This window comes from Eubalaena glacialis, chromosome 19 (genome assembly GCF_028564815.1).
Source record: "Eubalaena glacialis isolate mEubGla1 chromosome 19, mEubGla1.1.hap2.+ XY, whole genome shotgun sequence".
Classification (NCBI taxonomy): domain Eukaryota; kingdom Metazoa; phylum Chordata; class Mammalia; order Artiodactyla; family Balaenidae; genus Eubalaena; species Eubalaena glacialis.
In genome coordinates this window covers 51545838-51564331 of record NC_083734.1, presented here as the reverse complement: position 1 = coordinate 51564331, position 18494 = coordinate 51545838, and the positions used below count along the sequence as shown (strand labels likewise).

At 55.6% G+C, this 18494-nt stretch overlaps 2 protein-coding genes across 6 annotated transcripts; both read right to left on the bottom strand.

The window, feature by feature from the left end:
• Positions 1 to 1785: 1785 nt before the first annotated feature.
• Positions 1786 to 6326, bottom strand: PYCR1 (pyrroline-5-carboxylate reductase 1). Of its 5 annotated transcripts, none has more exons than XM_061174861.1 (8): positions 6255 to 6326; positions 5725 to 5849; positions 5387 to 5457; positions 4482 to 4661; positions 4024 to 4245; positions 3752 to 3844; positions 3434 to 3597; positions 1786 to 2609 (listed from the first exon to the last, which is right to left on the bottom strand). In XM_061174861.1, the coding sequence occupies exons 2-8, from the start codon at positions 5789 to 5791 to the stop codon at positions 2444 to 2446; spliced, it is 963 nt and encodes a 320-aa protein (XP_061030844.1). In that variant the 5' UTR covers positions 5792 to 5849; positions 6255 to 6326; the 3' UTR covers positions 1786 to 2443. The 5 variants fall into 5 exon arrangements, with proteins under 5 accessions (XP_061030844.1, XP_061030848.1, XP_061030845.1 ...); XM_061174865.1 differs by lacking the exon at positions 6255 to 6326 and adding an exon at positions 5995 to 6115; XM_061174862.1 differs by lacking the exon at positions 6255 to 6326 and adding an exon at positions 5995 to 6075 and having other exon boundaries at positions 4024 to 4242.
• Positions 6327 to 9984: 3658 nt separating this feature from the next.
• MYADML2 (myeloid associated differentiation marker like 2) lies at positions 9985 to 10908 on the bottom strand. The gene has a single exon (XM_061176408.1). It carries the CDS (start codon positions 10906 to 10908, stop codon positions 9985 to 9987), a length of 924 nt encoding a protein of 307 aa, XP_061032391.1.
• Positions 10909 to 18494: the final 7586 nt, after the last annotated feature.

The following is an 18494-nucleotide window of genomic DNA, read 5'->3' as shown; positions in this document are numbered from 1 at the left end:
TGCTGAAACCCAGTGTGTTTTTCACAGGGTGGTGCAAAGCCCGCCGCAAAGCTTGTCTGGACTCCTGTGCCTCCTCCCAGGCTGTGACGTGTGATTCTTCACTTTAGAGCCACCTGCTGGCTTCCTCCAGACCCCAGACCCCAGACCCAAGGCACATGTGGGAGCAGCATGCCCCCCTTGTCTTATTGGTCAACACCTGCCACACACAGCAGGCACTCAAACAGTGAGACTGGCCTTGACTTAAGGGAACAGTCAGGGGGAAGCTTTGGTCCTGGGCAGATGTGTGGCCTTTGGGACAATCTCTTCTGGGACATCTTTTCCCCAGAGGGAGGGTGCCTGGGTCTCCCTGCACTGCCAAGTACTTTGCCAGGGGAGGCCCACAGCCCACCTCATGCAGCTTCTACCCACAAGCATGGTGGCCTGTGCCAGGGGCTTATGCCTTAGGAGGGCCCTGTAGGAACTCTAGGCCCCGTGAGGGCCTTGGGCAGTCGGTACATGGGGTGTGACCTGGACTCTGGAGGCCACCCTGGCAGGGACAAGGGTATGTGGTCTTGCCCCTCACTTGCTCTGTTTTTCGTCTCCTGTAGATTTGGAAGGCCGGGTCCTTGTCCGCAGAGTGCTCCCTCCACCTACCCCACTTGCATCAGGCCTTGGTTCTAAGTGGGCCCAGGGGAAGGAAATGAACTGGAGTTGAGACCTTGCAATGTAGTTCCTGGAAAACCTCTGCCCAGGGGCTCTCCTGGTCCCCTCCCCTGCCCCTCCTGGGACCCATCGCTTCACCTGGGTGCCCCCTGCCAACACCCTACAGACACCCAGCCCCGCTCCTCTGATATACTCACCCGGGTGTGTGTGTGTGTCTTACTGTTTCTATGCTCAGTAACTGTTGATCAAACAAATGTGAGCCCTCCTGGCCCCATAAAGGGTTCTGACCCTCAGCAGCTCCTTTGATCTTGTGGGCCTCCTGTGATGGTTAGTTTTACATCAACCTGACTGGGCCATGGGGTGACCAGATATTATTCTGTTTCTGTGAGGGTGTTTTTGCATGAAATTAACATGTAAATCGGTAGACTTCAACATTAGACCAAATTAACATTTTAACCAATAAAGCAGATTGCCCTCCATATGTGGGTGGGCATCACTCAAGCAGTTGAAGGCCTGAATAGAACAAAAGACCAACCCTCTGCAGAGTAAGACAGAATTCTCCATCAGTCTGCCTTCAGACATCACCTGCAACATCAGCTCTCCCTGCCTGATGGCCTTTGAGTCGAAATATTGGCTCTCTCCAGGTCTCCAGCCTGCCTGCTAGCCTCCATAATTGTGTGAGCCAACTCCTTATAATAAATCTCTTTGTTTCTATATTCCCTGTTTTATATATATAAGCCATCTCCTACTGGTTGTTTCTCTGAAGAACCCTAATACACCTTCCTAGGAAGCTTCTTCCTCACCTGCCCTTGGCCTCACCTGGGTGAGTTGGGGAGACATCTGCCCCCACCAAACCAGGAGGCACAGAGGGTGCTGAGGCTGATGCCCCTCCCACAGCAGGGCCTGCCAAGCCCAGCCTACAGTGCCAGCTTCCAGTCATGCCTCTAGTGACTGAGGCCCCAGAAGCCCCCTCCCCCTCTGCTCATTGGAGACTCAGCCCCACCAGCCAGGCTGGCTGCCTTGGAATGCAGGGCTCTGGGCCTGTGGGCTGCTGGCTCAGCCTTCAATGTTACATCAGACAGCAACGACCCTCTGGCACAGGTCTGGGCCTCCCTCCACAGGTGGTGACAAAGTTACACTGGGGCTGGAAACCAATTTATTTAACCTAAGAAGTCAGAGACAGAAATGACAGCGTCTGTTGGTCGGGCCAGGAATGGGAGATGATGGCCTGAGTGTATTGGGGCCTCGGGAGTTCAACCATCTGAGGAGCCCTTTTCTCAAATGTCACGCTGGCCAAGAACCATGGGCCCTTCTGCTGGATTCCAGGGACCCTCTGGCCCTTCCCACACTGAGGAAGGAGTGGAGAGTGGAGAAAGGGCAGGAGTGGGATCAGGCTCTCTCCTTGGCTGGGCTTCATGGTTGGGGTGGGGGGGTGGGGGGGACCTTGACCTTTGTACTCAAGCCCAAGCCAGCTGACACTGGGTGCTGAAGCCCCCCAAGCCTCCTGAGCTCTGGAGGAAGGTGGTCCTGACCTGGTTTGGGGGCAGAGGAAGGGGGAGGCTGAGGTCAGAGAATCCTTCCTTGTTCTGGACCAGGACACATTTGGGGACCATGGAGGTTCCCACTGGGAAGTGATGTGCCCCCTCCCTGGCTACAACTCCACTGACCCAAGTGGACCAGAGCCACGGGCAGTGGGCCAATGTGAGGACATCCTGTGAGGCCTGGGGCTAGACACTCCCAGCACGGAGCTCCGAGCCCAGGAGGAAAAGGCAGAGAGTGGCCTGCGGGCAGGTTGGACACCTCAGTCCTTCTTGCCTGCCGGGGCCATGCTGCGGGGCAGCAGCTTGGAGTGGCCAGAAGGGGCCAGTGAGGTGCCGGGCGGGGAGTCCAGCTTCACCTTGTCCAGGATGGTCTTCTTGATGGCAGCTGGTGAGACCTTCTCCCGGTCGGCCACGGACTGCAGCTCTCTGGGGAGACAGCGAGGAGGGCTGTGTCCAGGGCTCCGCCTCCTTCCGAGCCCAGGGGTCCAAGTGGGAAGTGGGAAGAAGCCCACAGCTCCCAGCACCTGCCAGCCTAGGGTGCTGCTGTGCTGTCACTCCCACCTCAGGGCCTTTGCTCCTGCAGTTCCCGCTACCAGCTACCCCTCCCCTAGACTGCCATTCAGCTGCCTCTCACCTCATTCAAGCCAGCTCAGGGTCACCAAATCTACCAGCAGCCCCCCAGACACTGAGCCCTCATGGCCCTGAGCACGGGACACATGCTCCCTCTGTCTCCCCTGCAGGTTGGTGCCAGGAGAGCAGCACTGCGTTCTAGCCTCACTGTCAGGCAGTGGCAGAGAAGCCTGTGGGCTTGGACTGGAGGGCAGGCAGTGTGGTGAGAAAGAGCCCTGTCCATCCTGGAGGCCTGTCCGTCCCCTGCTCTTTGGATTTCTTTCAGCTCTCATGTGCTGTCGCTGTGCCAGCGCATCCTGTGCTTCTAACTCTCTGTCTCCCCGGCAAGGCCAAGAGGAAGGTGTTATCATCAGCCCCACAGAGGTTCCCCCTGGTCTGCCTCCCTGGCTTGGATGACCACCCCAGTCTGAAGGCCACAAGTGATGAAATCACGTGCGGAGCCCAGCGTGGGCCCAGAGGGCAGCCCCTCTTCACAGGATGATGGAGAGTGGTGAGGGATGCTGCACACCGCCACCCCAGGGAACCTCAGGGCTCCCCGCGCCCTACCCGCTGCTAGGCCAGAGCTTGATAAACATCTGGTGAGTGAATGACTGAGTGGGCGGGCAGCAGCAGGGGCCCACCGTGTGCGGATGCAAGAGGCCTCCACGGCATTGATAAGCAGGGAGCGAAAGCCCCCACTCTCCAGCACGTGCAAGGCGTGGATGGTGGCCCCGCCGGGAGAGCAGACGTTGTCCTTGAGCTGGCCTGGGTGCTGTTCGGAGTCCAGTAGCATCTTGGCGGCCCCCTGAAGCCAAAGAGGAGGGCTGAAGATTGTGAGGGTACTGCTCCCAGCCCCAACCAACGCAGTACCCACTGACTCTCCACCCATCCACCCCAGAGCACCAGTCTTGGTTCTGGTAAGGAGTGGCCCCCACCAGAGGGTCAGGAAGAACACTAACCAGCAAAGCCTGGGCCCCGAGGCGGACTGCCAGGCGCCTTGGAAGCCCCATCTTCACGCCCCCATCAGCCAGTGCATCCAGGGCTGTGAATGCCTGCAGAGAGAAAGCGCCTAAGCTGCTGTCCCAGGCCTTTTCTCCATTTCCTCTAGGCAGTGGTTAGTCCAGCAGCTCTGCCCGCAGGGGCCCAGAGCAAGGAGGAGGGTGGAAGATGGGCAGACATGCCCTGAGGTCCTGGGGACTGCCTACTGCCCCTGCCCCTCCCCAATCCTCACATAAGCCGGGCCGCTGCCGCTGAGTCCCGTGACAGCATCAATCAGGTCCTCCTCCACCTCCGTGCAGAAGCCCACACTGCCCATGAGCTGCTCCAGGAGCCTGCCATCCTCCACCTGGGCGTGGGTGCCTGTGGCGTACACAGTGGCTCCTTCCCGCACCACGACTGGCGTGTTGGTCATGCAGCGGATGACTTTGGGGGCCGGCTGGAATGCTGTCAGCTTCTGGGGGAGAAACTGCTGTGTGTCCATCCCAGCCCCTTGCCCAGCATGCTGTGCTGGGTGCGGGTGTGAACATGCTCACCCAACTGAACGCTTCCTGAGTTCTGTGAGCTATGCAAACACACCCATTCCACAGATGGAGAACCAGGTGTGGAGCACGCCAGGGCTCCTGAGCCCTCTGCAGTGCACGCTTCCACCCCATCTCCAGACCCCGCCGGACCCCGACCCGCAGTGCCCACCTTCTCGATGGAGCTGATGGTAACGCCAGCTGCACAGGATACCACGATGTGCCGATCCTCAATGTCGGCGGCAATCTCATCCAGGATGAAGGGGATAATGTGTGGTTTCACTGCCAGGAAGAGCACGTCACTGTGCTGCACGGTCTCCTTGTTGTGGGGCGTCAGGTTCACCCCCATCTTCTGCAGGGAGCGCCAAGGCAAGCTCAGCCTGCTGTTTTGTGGCTGGCTGGCCCCCTTAGTATCCCCGCAGGCCGAGAGCCCCTCGTGTAGGACAGCACAGAGGATGATGGGAATGTGGGCATGGCAGGGCTGGGGGCTCAAGGCACGAGGCTCTAACACCCTCTAACTGCCCTTCCCACCCAAAAGTGGAGGAAGCATCCTACTCTGGAAGGTATTTTTTTTGTGGGCGGACAAGGGAAACTGCATTCGAACCACAGTCCCGGCCCACCCCACCTAGGGCTGCAGCCCCCAAACCCCTGACCACCTCGTCAAGTGCGAGTGGTGGTGTGGATAGTGGTCTCAAGCTGGTAGCCTGCCCCCACCCTTGGACATGGAGCCCTCACTCAGCTATGGCAAACTGAAACTGTATTCAGCCCTCAGGTGGTCTCTCCTGGCCCCCATACTGTGATCCCCTGTGGTGGCTCCACTTGGGGAACCCCATTCCTGACCACCAGATGTACATGTGCCAGTCACCAAGTTCCCAAGAGCTTAGGGAGGGGACCCATCTGCAGGCCAGGAGGCAGGGTCTTTTAGATACTCCAGCCCAAGGACCCTCTTCTCATTGGCGTGGGGGACTGTGGCATGGTGCCTCCCTCTGGGGCCCGTACTCCTGGCCTTCCAGGGTCAAGGCTGTCACACACTGGCCTCTAGAAACACTGACTGGTCACCCTCCACCCTGCACCTACCCTGAGGGCAGAAACAGTGGCCAGGTCCATGTCTGGGGAACTGGCCATTATCTTGTGGGCAGCTAGGACACCTGTGAGAGACAGAGTTCCTCCCTCAAGGCCAGTCTTGGCGTCCCTCCACCACATCCTCAGGAAGAACAGAAATCGCACCACCCAGGGTAAGACAGCAACCCCTGCCTTACCCCAAACCTTCCAAGGCTACCGTTTCCCACAGCGCTCAAATGAGGCACGTTAATGCAGACTCCACCCTCACCTCCCAGCCTGGGGAAGGGCAACTGGCCCACCCTCTCACGCTTGGCCCCTTCCCGGCCTGGCCCCTTCCTGGCCGCAGCGCCTACCTGCTGCTGTGAAGCCCTTGGCCAGGGCAAAGGCCAGCTGGCCAGCCCCAATGAAGCCCACGCTCATGGTGTCTGGAGGCCTGCGCCCACTGCCCTCACAGCTGGCACCGTCTCCGCAGGAGCAGCTGCAGGAAGATGGGGCAGAATCCGGAACAAGAAGTTAGGCGGGCAGTGCCAGGACTGGCCACTCCACCGCCGACCGGTGACCCCCATCCCAGCGGGTCTAACTCTCCCCCGCTCCGGTGCCCCCGCCCACCGCGGCGTCCCGACCTGCTCCCAAGGGTCCCAGACACGGGGCAGGGAGGGGCGAGCCAGCCTCCGGAAAGCGTCTGGAAGAGGCATGGGGTAGGGGGACAACCCCACGCCCGAGTCCCCTCCCTACGCCCGAATCCCCTCGCCACGCCCACGCTCCCCCAGGTCCGAGGCCCCCCGACGCCGGAGGCGAGGGCGCGGACGCGCATTTCCCTCTGCCCGGCGGCACCACTGCCCGCCCGAGCCGAACCCCGACCCCCAGCTTGGCTCCCAATTACCCAGTTACTCGGCGCGGGTCGCCCCCTGTCCGCAGCTGCGCGCCCGCCACGCGGCACCCAGAGCCGGGGGCCCCCCCCGCCCCAGCCAATCCGCGGCGCGGCCGCCCTGGAGCCGGCCAATCCGGGGGCGAGGGAGGTGCCGGGGGCAGTTGCATCATCCGCTAATCCCCGCCCCCTCCAGCTGGGCCCAGTCGCCCCCGCGCTCCCGAACCTGCGCCTTCAGTCCCGGCCCCAGCGCACCGAAACCCTCGCCAGCGCCCGCCCCCCCCCAACCCGCCCCCCCCCCCCCCGCAACCGTGACCGCGCCTGAGGACTGAGGGCGCCGGGGGAGGGGCGGCAGGAGCCGGGCCCTCAAAGAGCGGCCCTGGGCTAGGGCTTCTCTCTCGGGGCCCTGTCGTTGGACACAGACACGGACACGTCAGGCTGGCGTCCCTGACGGCGTGGCCCTCACTCGGGTTTGGAAACTGGAGAGATAACCCGGACCTTCTCAGAATCTCAAAACGGAGAGGCACCTGGGAGGTCTAGGTCGGTCCCCCTGACATCTGGACCCCCTCCTTCCCACCTGGGGTTTCTGCTCTCCAAGTCTCTTCTAAGGCTCAGGCGCCCTTTGAAAGCTGCATGACACTGGGGGCCACTGGCCTGTTACCACGTGAACCTCCTCAAACAGGCTCTCAGGGTGGGTGGTGGTCAACCAGTAGATAGAGGAAGATGATCCCCTAGTGCCCCCAGTTCCCACGGAGCACCCATGTCTCCTGACATCTCATCTGCAGGGTCCGTGGAATTTTTTGACCCTGGGTTTTCCGAAGAACAAAGCTCTAGTCATCTCCCCCTGAGGACGTGCTCAGGGCTCATCTGAGCTGAGTCTGCATTTGGGTTTCAGGATAGTCTGGGGTCCCAGTCAGCAGCAGGGTTAAGAGCAAAGTAAGAAGCATCATCATTGACAACCCATCCCCCCACCAGGGGGGTGAGCTGCTTTATTTTTTCGGTTCTGTATCTTAAATGATGACAAACTGTTCTGAAATGTAATTTCAGTGTTACTTGGATGATTGTGCCCCAGAAGCAGGGCTGTGAGTTCTCCTTGACATAATAATGACCAACATCAACACCACCAGACCACTGTGTAGTGAGCGTGTGTACACGGCAGATGTCCAGGCCTCCTCGTATGTTTATTCTGGTGTTCAGTCCTCACCCTCTGAGGGAGGATCTATAGTAAGATCCGGTCCAAAGTGGACTGTTCAGGGAGTGGCCCAGACTCAAACCCATAGACGCAAACCTGGGGGTCCCACTCCATTTTTTTTTTTTTTAATAACCTTTCTTTTTAAAATTTATTTATTTATTTATTTATGGCTGTGTTGGGTCTTCGTTTCTGTGCGAGGGCCTTCTCTAGTTGTGGCAAGCGGGGGGCCACTCTTCATCGCGGTGCGCGGGCCTCTCACCATCGCGGCCTCTCTTGTTGCGGAGCACAGGCTCCAGACGCACAGGCTCAGTAATTGTGGCTCACGGGCCCAGTTGCTCCGCGGCATGTGGGATCTTCCCAGACCAGGGCTCGAACCCGCGTCCCCTGCACCGGCAGGCAGATTCTCAACCACTGCGCCACCAGGGAAGCCCCCCACTCCATTTTAACTGACGGTATATAATCAGAGAACAGAGTGCATCCTTTAAAAAGTATTGTTTCTCAAGTGACAACGACAAATAACTCCTTCCTCCAAAAAGCAACAGTCCTGTGATCCAGGGAGAGAATAGCATGAAGACAATCCCCAGGGCAGCCTCCTGGAGGCCGGACAACATCTGCCATGCTTATCTTGAGCCCTGGAACCCCTTCCCTCCTCTCTCTCCCCCTCAGGATCTTTGAAACTTAGGGTGGGTGGAGCTCTGGGGGCAGAAGGCCATAGGACAGTGAAGAAATGGGGAGTTGGTGACAGATAACTCATTTCAGAAATTTGATTAGAAAAGGAAGACTGTCTAGGCCTCCCAGTGAGCTGGGAAGGGTGTGGCCCATATGCTCCTTTGTCACCTGGTAACACACTCCCAACCCTTGCCCTCCCTCAGCCAGCAGGGCCCTCAGGACACCTCAGGACACAGGGGTCCCTGCCCCCTCAGGGATCTGCTGCTGAAGACAGGCCTCTCCAGGTAAAGGACCCCTGTGCATGTGCCCTCCCCAGCGGGCGGGCGGGCCACTTCTCTCACACTGTGCATGGCGCCAGCACAGGGAGCCCTTGGACCCCGTGCCTAACAGCTGCTTGGGGTCTGCTGCCACAGGTGTAGCAGCCCCTCTGCCCACTGCTATGCCCAGGGCCCTTGGAAACCCCGGCGGTGGTGGTGAGTGCCGAGAGCTCCCCACCCCCATCCTCCCCTTGCTGTCACCACCTGGGGAGAGGACACTACTTCCTCAGGAGACCACTCTTACCCCCAGAGTGCCCCAGCCCTCCCACAGCTGCCTCCTTCCTCAGCCAAACCCAGTCTAGGCTCTTCTCTGGGAACATGCTGGTGGATGGCCCAAGAGGTACAGCTGGCCACCACCGCCTCTGGCTACCACCCCCTAAGCAGAAACTTCTCCATGCAAATCAGCGTTGGTGTTTATTTCCTGCTCAAGGCCAGGGGCCAGTCTATGGGCTGAGCGGCTGCTGTGCTTCGGCAGCTAGTGGGCTGCTCTGGGCTGGCCCAGTCTGGGTTCTTGAGTGGGAGAAGCTGCCTGGAGTGTGGAGGGCAATGGCCCCAGCAGGCCCTCGTGGTTGGCAGCCAGGCAAATGAACACTTGAACAGAGGTGGTGGGCCTGTGAGCACCAGGGTGATGCCTGGTGCCCAGGCTCCATGCCCCAGTGGCTGCCCCAGGCTGCCTCCCCTGGGTCAGGGCTGCCCTAGGCCAGCTCCCCAGGGCCCATGGCAGGCACTGCAGAAGCTGCCGCATCGGGGCAGACAGCGGGGGCCCCAGTGGTGGCTCCCTGCCTGGGTGGGAACCCAGCTTCTCCTTAGCATGCTCTGCTCTTGTCAGTGTTGCCGGCCCCATGGGTCCCTCCAAGCCTGCACTGTCTCCAGCTTGCTGAGGCTGCCCTGTGTGACCACACCAGAGTCCTTGCTCAGCTTCCAAAGCTGTGGCCGCTCAGAGGCAGCAAGGCAGGGTCCTGATTCCCAGCTCCTCCTCTAGTTGGCACAGATGCCCCAGCAGGGCCCTGCTTGGATAGCTGTCCTTCCAGGGTTCCAGGAACTGCCCCTTCAAGGCTAGAGGAAGTGCAGGCTCACCACGCTCCTTTTCCACACTACTTAGTTTACTCAGCCCAGATGTGGTCTCCAGACATTTACGGACTTGGGGCCAACTTCTTAATCCTAGCCTCAGGGTCCCCATCTGCAAAGTGGGTCACAACAGCGCCTGCTTCAAAGTCTTCTCATGTGTTACATTGGCCAGCACTGAGGCAGGGTGTGCCAGCAAATGAAGAGAGATGGAGAGAGACAGACAGAGACAAAGACAGAGAGATAGACAGAGAGGGAGAGAGAGGGGCTGGGAGTTGCCTGGCAGAGACTCCTTCCCCGTGACCTGTTCAGGGCTCCGAGACCTGTTCTGTCCCCCCTCCGCCCCTCCCTGAGCTGAGCTGCTGAGCACTGCCAGAAGCCCAGCCATGGCTCTACTGGCTGCCTCCCTCTGGCTTGTCCCTGGAGGTCTGGGTTCACCTGGGTCCCCTCATGGTGCCTGAGCCCCTGGAGAGCAGAGGTGGGTGGGCCGCTGCCTGTCGGGCTACAAGGTAGGCACAAAGCGGATCCTCTGGGAGTAAGCCAGGTCAGCGACGTAGAGGAGCAGGTTGACATAGGTGAAGGTGGCCACCACCAGCTGGCTGTCCCAGGGGCAGCTGCCCCTCAGGCAGTCGGGGGGGCGCCCAGGCTCACCATACTTGGGGTCGAAGCAGAAGACAGGCCAGATCACTGCAGCGCTGAGGTAGAGGAGCACAGCCAGGAAGGTGTACACCACCACTACACGGTCGAAGGGGCAGCCCAGGCCCCCTGTGTGGCCCATCACGCTCAGGACCACCACGGCCACTGTGGCCAGGAAGCACAGGCTGTAGACGGCCACACACCACTGGGTGGCCACGTAGCGCCCGTAGCGGCTGTCGTGGATCAGCGCCCCAAATATGATGCAGGCCACAAAGGCCTGGACGATCTTGAGGAGTCCCGACACCGTGGCCATGTAGCTGGCCACCTGGCCTGGCCGGGCCCGCGTCAGGGCCACCTCCGTGGCATAGGCCAGGAAGAGGAGCCCGGCGAAGATGCTGGCTGCTAGGCGGAAGTCCCTGGCTGTGCAGCCCGCGGGCTCGGGTGGGCACTCCAGCTGGGTGAAGTACAGTGGGTAGATGACCGCAGCTGTGGCGGACAGCAGTGTGGCCAGCATGGCGAAGGCTGCTGTGAAGTTTCCCCAGGACAGGCGCAGGCAGCTGTGCAGCCGGGTGAACTCACAAGCCACCACCAGGACCGAGAGCGCGAAGCAGAAGCCCCAGGCGGCCATGCAGAAGGTGCCCTGGACGCCATCAAAGCCGCCCCGGTGGGCCACCAGGCTGAAGGTGGTGCAGCCAAAGGCCAGCTGCAGCACGCGGGCCGTGCCCACCGGCGATGTCACAGCGCCCAGGTGCAGGTACCCACCCCCGGGGGGCTCCATGGTGCTGCCCATGTGGCCGGCCGCGTCTCTGCTTCACACAGTGCCTGGTGGCCCCGGAGCCTGCAGCAGCGGCAGATGCCAGCAGCCTGCAGTGGCAGTGACGCTGGTGACATTGCAGCAGAGCAGCCTCTCCACCGCCTGTGTGGGGAGGGCCGAGGCCCCCCCAGCTCTATAAATAGGTGACCGTGATCAGAGCCCCGGAATAGCAGCTTGCGTGCCTGTGCCTGTCCCTATCCAGGAGGGACATCTGACCCTTGCGATCCACCGAGCTCCTGCCAGGACCATTAACCCCTTGGCTGCTGGCACCGCCCCCACCTCCAAAGCACCTGCTTCTGTCGGTCAGTCGGAGCCACTGCCCATGGGGGAGGGGGAGGGAGAAGAGCAGAGAGGACCAGGCACCCCAGCTCCAGCAGCTTCAAGGCTGGCCTTGCTGGGGGAGGGGCACAGGGAGGAGAGAGCGGCAGTGGGGGATCTGGGAGGCCTGCAGGGCTCAGTTCAGAGCTGGGATGGTTTCAGGACCCCATTGTCATTGTCCCTTGGCCCACACTCAGCTCTGATTCCTGGGAGGTGGTGGGAAAGGGGAGTGGAGATCCTGTGCCCCACTCCCAAAGGTGCCCACCCTCATTCTTCTCACAGCCCCCAGCCTGACCTGGGGGAGTTAAGTTTTAGTTATTATTTGGGGGGATCATAATGGAGCACTTTACTTGTCTCTCCTAGACATGTAAACACCTAGGAAAAACTCAACTCTCCCATTTTTAGTCTAAAATGTTAAAAATATATGAAATGTTTTTGAAAAGGAAAAGAAAATTTTCTGACTGTAAAAGTAGTACATGCTCAGGCCCAATCAGCACAGAAAAAGAGAAGGAAAGATTGCCAGTAATTAATCTGCCTGTAATTAATTTGCCTGTAATTCTATCTCCTAGATTCAACCCCTATGAACATCCCGTGTATACAGTTGGCCCTCTGTATCCACAGGTTCCCTATCCACGGATTCAACCAACAGCAGATTGAAAATATTGGGGGAAAAAATTCCAGAAAGTTCCAAAAACCAAAACTTGAATTTGACATGAGCCAGCAACTATTTACATAGCATTGACTTTCTATTAGGTATTATAAGTCATCTAGAGATAAGTTAAAGTATATGGGAGGGGAATTCCCTGGCGGTCCAGTGGTTAGGACCTGGGACTTTCACTGCCGTGTCCCTAGGTTCAATCCCTGGTTGGGTGACTAAGATCCCGCAAGCTGAGCAATTCGACCAATAAATAAATAAATAAATAGAAAGAAAATAAAGTGTACAGGAGGATGTGCATAAGTTATACACAAATACTATGCCATTTTATACAAGGGACTTGGGCATCAGTGGATTTTGGTATCCTGGGGGGTCCTGGAACCAATCCCCTCTGACACTATATATACAGCCTTATGTGTATTTCCCCCAACTGTTCATTTAGGAAAATTTCAAATTTACAGAAGAGTTGCAAAATAGCACAATGAACACTCATATATCTTTCACCCAGATTCAAGAATTATTAATATTTTGGGACTTCCCTGGTGGTCCAGTGGTTAAGACTCCATGCTTCCACTGCAGGGGACGCAGGGTTCAATCCCTGGTCAGGGGAGTTCCGCATGCCGCGGGCTGCAGCCAAAAAAAAAGAATTATTAATACTTTGCCCTGTTTGTGCTCTCTCTCCCCCCCATTAATAATTAATAATAACATTAATTAATTCTGGAGATATGACAATTCTCCCCTAGATACTTCCACGGACACCTCCTAAGAGCAAGGCCGTTTTCCTACAGAACCTGAACACAGCGACCACACTTGGGAAACTGAAGAACGATCACCTAATACACAGTCCTGCAGTTTCCCCTACCTGCCCCCAAACTACACTTTATAGCATTTTTAATTTTTGCACCAGGATCCGATTGGAATTATACATTGCATTTGGCTGTCATGTCTCTCATTTTCCTTTTTTCTGGAATAGTCTCTGCTTTTTTAATATTTCATAACACTGATTTTTTTGAAGTGTCCCAGCCAGCGGCCTCTAGAGCCCGCGAGCCACAACTACTGAGCCCGTGTGCCACAGCTACTGAAGCCCGCGCACCTAGAGCCCGTGCTATGCAACAAGAGAAGCCACTGCAATGAGAAGCCCGCGCACCGCAACGAAGAGGAGCCCCCGCTCTCCGCAGCTAGAGAAAGCCCACGCACAGCAACAAAGACCCAACGCAACCAAAAATAAATAACTAAATAAAATTGATTCTTTAAAAAATAATTATAATAAATAATTTTAAAATTATCAGCTCCTTCTCTGAAAGAGGCCTTGAGAATCTGAGAACAAATCACAACAAAATCATCTTTCCTTGCTTTGCCATTCTGGCTCTGCCCGCCCACAGGGCCCGGGGTAGCTCGGGGTCCCCACCACGGTCTGGGCGGCTGCTTCAAGGCTGGACCATGGCGAGGCTCCCTGGACCCTGCCATGGGCCATGCTCCCAATTCTAGACACCAACTCCCATCTGCTTGGCCACTGGGCTACTTGGTGACAATGTTTTCTGCTTGTGAGCTTTTGCTAACGTGTTACAATTACAGAAACAGAGCAATTCTAAATTGACAGCTTCCCACAGTGTGGAAATATCAACAAAGTAAGTGTGGCTGGAAATCACTTAAAGTTCATCAGTAGGGATTGGTGAGTAAACTTGAGCACATCCGCATGAGGGACACTTAGGACGCCCTGAAGTCGCCTCATAGAAGAGCAGGTAACGTGGTGGGAGATCACAAGGGCAGCGATCTGTGTGAAGACAAAAGGACCTGTGGGCACATGTGCCTCTGAAGAGAGAGAAAGGCCGAGTAAAAGCCTGAGATGCCCCACTGTCACGTCCGAGGCGCGGGGCAGCAGGTGCTTTGGCTCTCCTTTGGGTTTTCAGTGTTTTCCAGTTTTAAAATAAATAGGTACTACTTCCTAAACCAGAAAAAAAGAATAATTTTAAAAATAAATGAAGTAGGGCTTCCCTGGTGGCTCAGTGGTTAAGAATCCGCCTGCCAATGCAGGGGACACGGGTTCGAGCCCTGGTCCGGGAAGATCCCGCATGCCGCGGAGCAACTAAGCCCATGCGCCGCAACTACTGAGCCTGTGCTCTAGAGCTGGAGAGCCACAACTACTGAAGCCTGCGCGCCTAGAGCCCTTGCTCCCCAACAAGACAAGCCACCGCAGTGAGAAGCCCACGCACCACAACAAAGAGTAGCCCTGGCTCGCGGTAACTAGAGAACGCCCCCGCGCAGCAACAAAGACCCAACCCAGCCAAAAATAAATAAATAAAAGAAATAATTTTTAAATAAATAAATTAATTAATTAAAAATAAATGAAGTATAAATAGGTTTACATTCTTGTATGAATAAAAAACTTGCTTTAAAAAATAAAAAAAATAATAAAAATAAAAATTGAAAAAAGGACTTCCCTGGTGGTCCAGTGGTTAAGACTCTGAGTTTCCGCTGCAGGGGGCACGGGTTCAGTCCCTGGTCGGGGAACTAAAATCCCGCATGCTGCACAGTGCGGCCAAAAAAATAAAAAAGATTAAAAAAAAAAAAACCTTCCTTTTACAAAATTTTTAAATAGACTTTATTTTCTAGAACAGCTGTAGATGCAAAAAGAAACTGCATTGATAGAGCTCCCATATACCTCATATCCAGTGTGTTCTATTGGGAACACCTTTTTTTTTTTTTTTTTTTTAATTCTCTTTATTATTTTATTTGGCTGCGCCACGCAGACTGCAGGATCTTAGTTCCCCGACCAGGGATTGAATCTGGGCCCCCTGCAGTGGAAGCGTGGCGTCTTAACCGCTGGACCGCCAGGGAATTCCCCTATTGGGAACATCTTATGGGACATTTGTTACAATTAATGAGCCAATGTTGATAAATCATTATTAATACACTATTATTAAGCAAAGTGAATACTTTATTCAGGTTTCCTCAGTTTTAACGTCATGCCCTCCTGCTGCTCCAGGACCTGTCTCGGACCCCACATGGGACATTTAGTCATCACGTTCTCCTCTGGCTGCTCTTGGCCGGGACGGTCTCTCAGACTTTCCTGGTTTGAACGACCCCGACAGTTTGAAGGAGGGCTGGGCAAGGAGGTGCAGACTGTCCCTCTGCTAGTTTGTCTGATGTCTTTCTCGTTATTAATCTGGGCTTGTGGGTTTGGGGGAGGAAGACCACAGAGGGAAAGTGCCCTTCTCATTACATCCCTTCAGGGCCTGTGCTCTCAACATGACTCCTCACCGTGGCTGTGCCCTTGGTCACTTGGCTGAGGTATGTCTGTCAGGTGTCTCCACTGGGGAGTTCTTCTTTCTCCCCCTTTCCATCCTGTTCTCTCTGGGGGCGGGATGTCACCATGCGTGGCCCACACTTAAGGGGGGTGTATGCTTCCCCTCCTTGAGGGGACAGCATCGAAATAAATTATTTGGAAATCTGCAAAGAGATTGTTTTTTTCTCCCCCACTTAATTTCTTCAATTATTTAGTTATATCAGTATGGACTTGAGGACATTTATTTTATTTTTATTATTATTTTTAAATTTATTTATTTATTTTTGGCTGCGTTGGGTCTTCGTTGCTGCGCCCAGGCTTTCTCTAGTTGTGGCGAGCGGGGGCTACTCTTTGTTGAGGTGTGTGGGCTTCTCATTGCGGTGGCTTCTCTTGTTGCAGAACACGGGCTGTAGGCGCGTGGGCTTCAGTAGTTGTAGCACACGGGCTCAGTAGTTGTGGCGCACGGGCTTAGTTGCTCCGTGGCATGTGGGATCTTCCCGGACCAGGGCTCGAACCCGTGTCCCCTGCATTGGCAGGCGGATTCTTAACCACTGTGCCACCAGGGAAGCCTGACATTTATTTTATACTTTGGGTTATAGTCCAAAACTACATTTTTTTATTCTGTTGCTCAAAGCCTTCCATGTGTCCCCTTACATACCCCCATCAATGGGAGTGGGTTTTGTTTTTCGGCACCTCCTCACTGCAGGCACTGTAAGATGCCCGGGCTCATCCTGCACGTTTCCTGCTAGTTGTTTTCCGAGGAGCCCTGGTTCCTGTTATTGGAGATGGTGTAAGAGACTAAGATCTGGGTGCCAGGTGTGCTCATTGCTGCTGGAGTGAACTTTCACACGTTGTAACAAGTATTTGTATGTACAAATAAAACAATGTTATTCAAAATATATTTAAAGAATTTTCCTAAAAGGGCCTGCAAAGGTCATTAAAACTAGGTAGTACACATATATCAGGTTTTACCAAAACCTCTGGGTTTCTTCTCTTCACGTCTCCCTGTGGCTTTAAAATTTCCAGGAGTCTGTTATTATTTTTTTTTTCTATTCCTTCTGATTAATGTTTTCATTCACTAAACAAGTTCTTCTGCAGTAGCTGCTGAGTGCCAGGCCTCGTTCTAGGCACTGAGAAACAGCAACGAACAAGGGAGACCAGAGTCTTTGTCCTCTTGGAGCTGCTGTTTTCACCACATCATGTCAAGGGTCCGTGCTCTCAACATGGCTCATATCAAAACTGAGCAGAAAGCACCGAGAGTCCCATATACTCCCTGCCCTTAACCAGGCACAGCCTCCCCATTATCTACATCCCCACCAGAGTGATGTACCATTGATTTTTTACCATCGATGAACCTACACTGATCTGTCATCATCACCCAGAGTCTACAGTTTACATCAGGATTCACTCTTGGTTTTGTACCTTCTATGAGTTTGGACAAATGTGTAATGACATGTACCCACCATATTGTGGGACCATACAGAGTTGTTTCTCTGCCCTAAGAATCCTCTGTGCTCCACCTATTCATCCCCATCCTCACCCCTGGCAACGAGTGATCTTTTTACTGTCCCCATAGTTTTGCCTTTTCTAGAATGTCATAGAGTTGGAATCACACCATATGTAGCCTTTTCTGATTGGCTTCCTTCACTTAATAATATGCATTTAAGGTTCCTCCCGTCTTTTCATGGCTTGATAGCTCATTTCTTCTTAGCGCTGAGTAACAGTCCATTGTCTGGATGGACTGCAGTTTATTTACCCGTTCATCTACTGAAAAGAAATCTTGGTTGCTTCTGTCCTGAGCATTTTTGCTGCTACGGGAAGCCTGTGATGTGGAAAATGTAAAGCAGCAACATTTCTAGAAAAGTTGGGGACTTCCCTGGTGGTCCAGTGGTTAAGAATTCGAGCTTCCACTGCAGGGGGCACAAGTTCGATCCCTGATCAGGGAACTTAGATCCCGCATGCCGCGTGGCACAGACAAAAAATAGAAAAAGAAAAGTCGGGAAGTCAATGTGTCACATCGATGGCTCGCTGAGCACTGCAGGTTTGGCGTCACCCACTGTCCTTACGGGTCTTGGGCTCATTTTGCCACTAGTCCCCACGGTAAAGCACAGAGGCCGGAGGTAGGCCTTTCTCCCCATGTTCCTTCTTTGTCAGGAACATGGGGAGAAGGGATTTATTCATTTGGTGAAATCCCATTGGGCCTAACCCACAAGTATAACATTCAGTGGGCCTGGCATGCCTGAGACACACAAAGCTACCCTCTGACTCTTTTCAGCCCACCTCAAACAGAGCAAGACATCTGTCTGTGCTGATGTCACTGCCTGCTGCCCTTCTCCACACGAGGAACTGGTCTTGCGCCAGCACCTCCGGGGTCCCCCCCACCCAGCTCTGACCGAAGCATGGGCCCCTCCCTCCAAACAAGTCTCCCCAGGTAGGTGAAGACCAGGTCCCTTTCAGGTCCTCCCAGCCCCCTCTCCCACTGGGAGCCCACTGTCGCATGGGGAGACCTGTCCATGGCCCTCCAGGGAGGCCAAGGATGGGGCTGCTCCCCCAAACCAGCAATTGCCCCTGGGTACCCCTTCTTTCATCTCCAGCCTTTTGCCACCCCCCTCCCTGACCTCACTGTTTCCCTTGGCCACTGGGACTCCGTGGCTTCCCACAAGAGTGGTCCACAGAGGAAACCATGATTGGGCCACTTAGCTCCCCCTGGGGAAGCTGACATTGGTGATGAGTGGGCCGCAGGTGGGCCCAGAGCTAATAAGACCTCAGGGGATACCCCCAGTCTTGGCGTGGGTGAGAGGATGGGGTCTCCGTGATTCTCCCCACTCTGGGACTGGGGCTGCAGACTCCCTGAGAGAGGCTGGGTGGTCGGAGGCTGGGAGCAGAGCCCAGGCATGAATCCTCCCTCTGTCCCTTCAACCCTTCACACAGCCTCCTTGGGCCTCAGTTTCTTTATCTGTAAATTGGGGTTTTATAATAAGACCTACTTGCCCGGCGCCTGGAGGAATCAGGGTGCCATGTGCGTGGGGCACTTAATGCAGGGAGTGCTGAGGAAGCCACGTCTGTTGGAGGGTCATGACCTGGCCACCTGGGGGGGCTTATCAGTGTGTCACTGAAACCACAGGTGCTTGCTTACTGTCTTTGACCCACATGCCACTTCTGGGTGCATCCCACAGAGACGACGGCCACGTGCAGTGATGCTGACACAGGCTAGCCACGCTGCACCCTTCGTACCTGAAGAGGGTGTGAAGCACAGAGCTCATTGCTCACTGGGAATGTCCCGCCAGCATGGAGCTCTCCGCG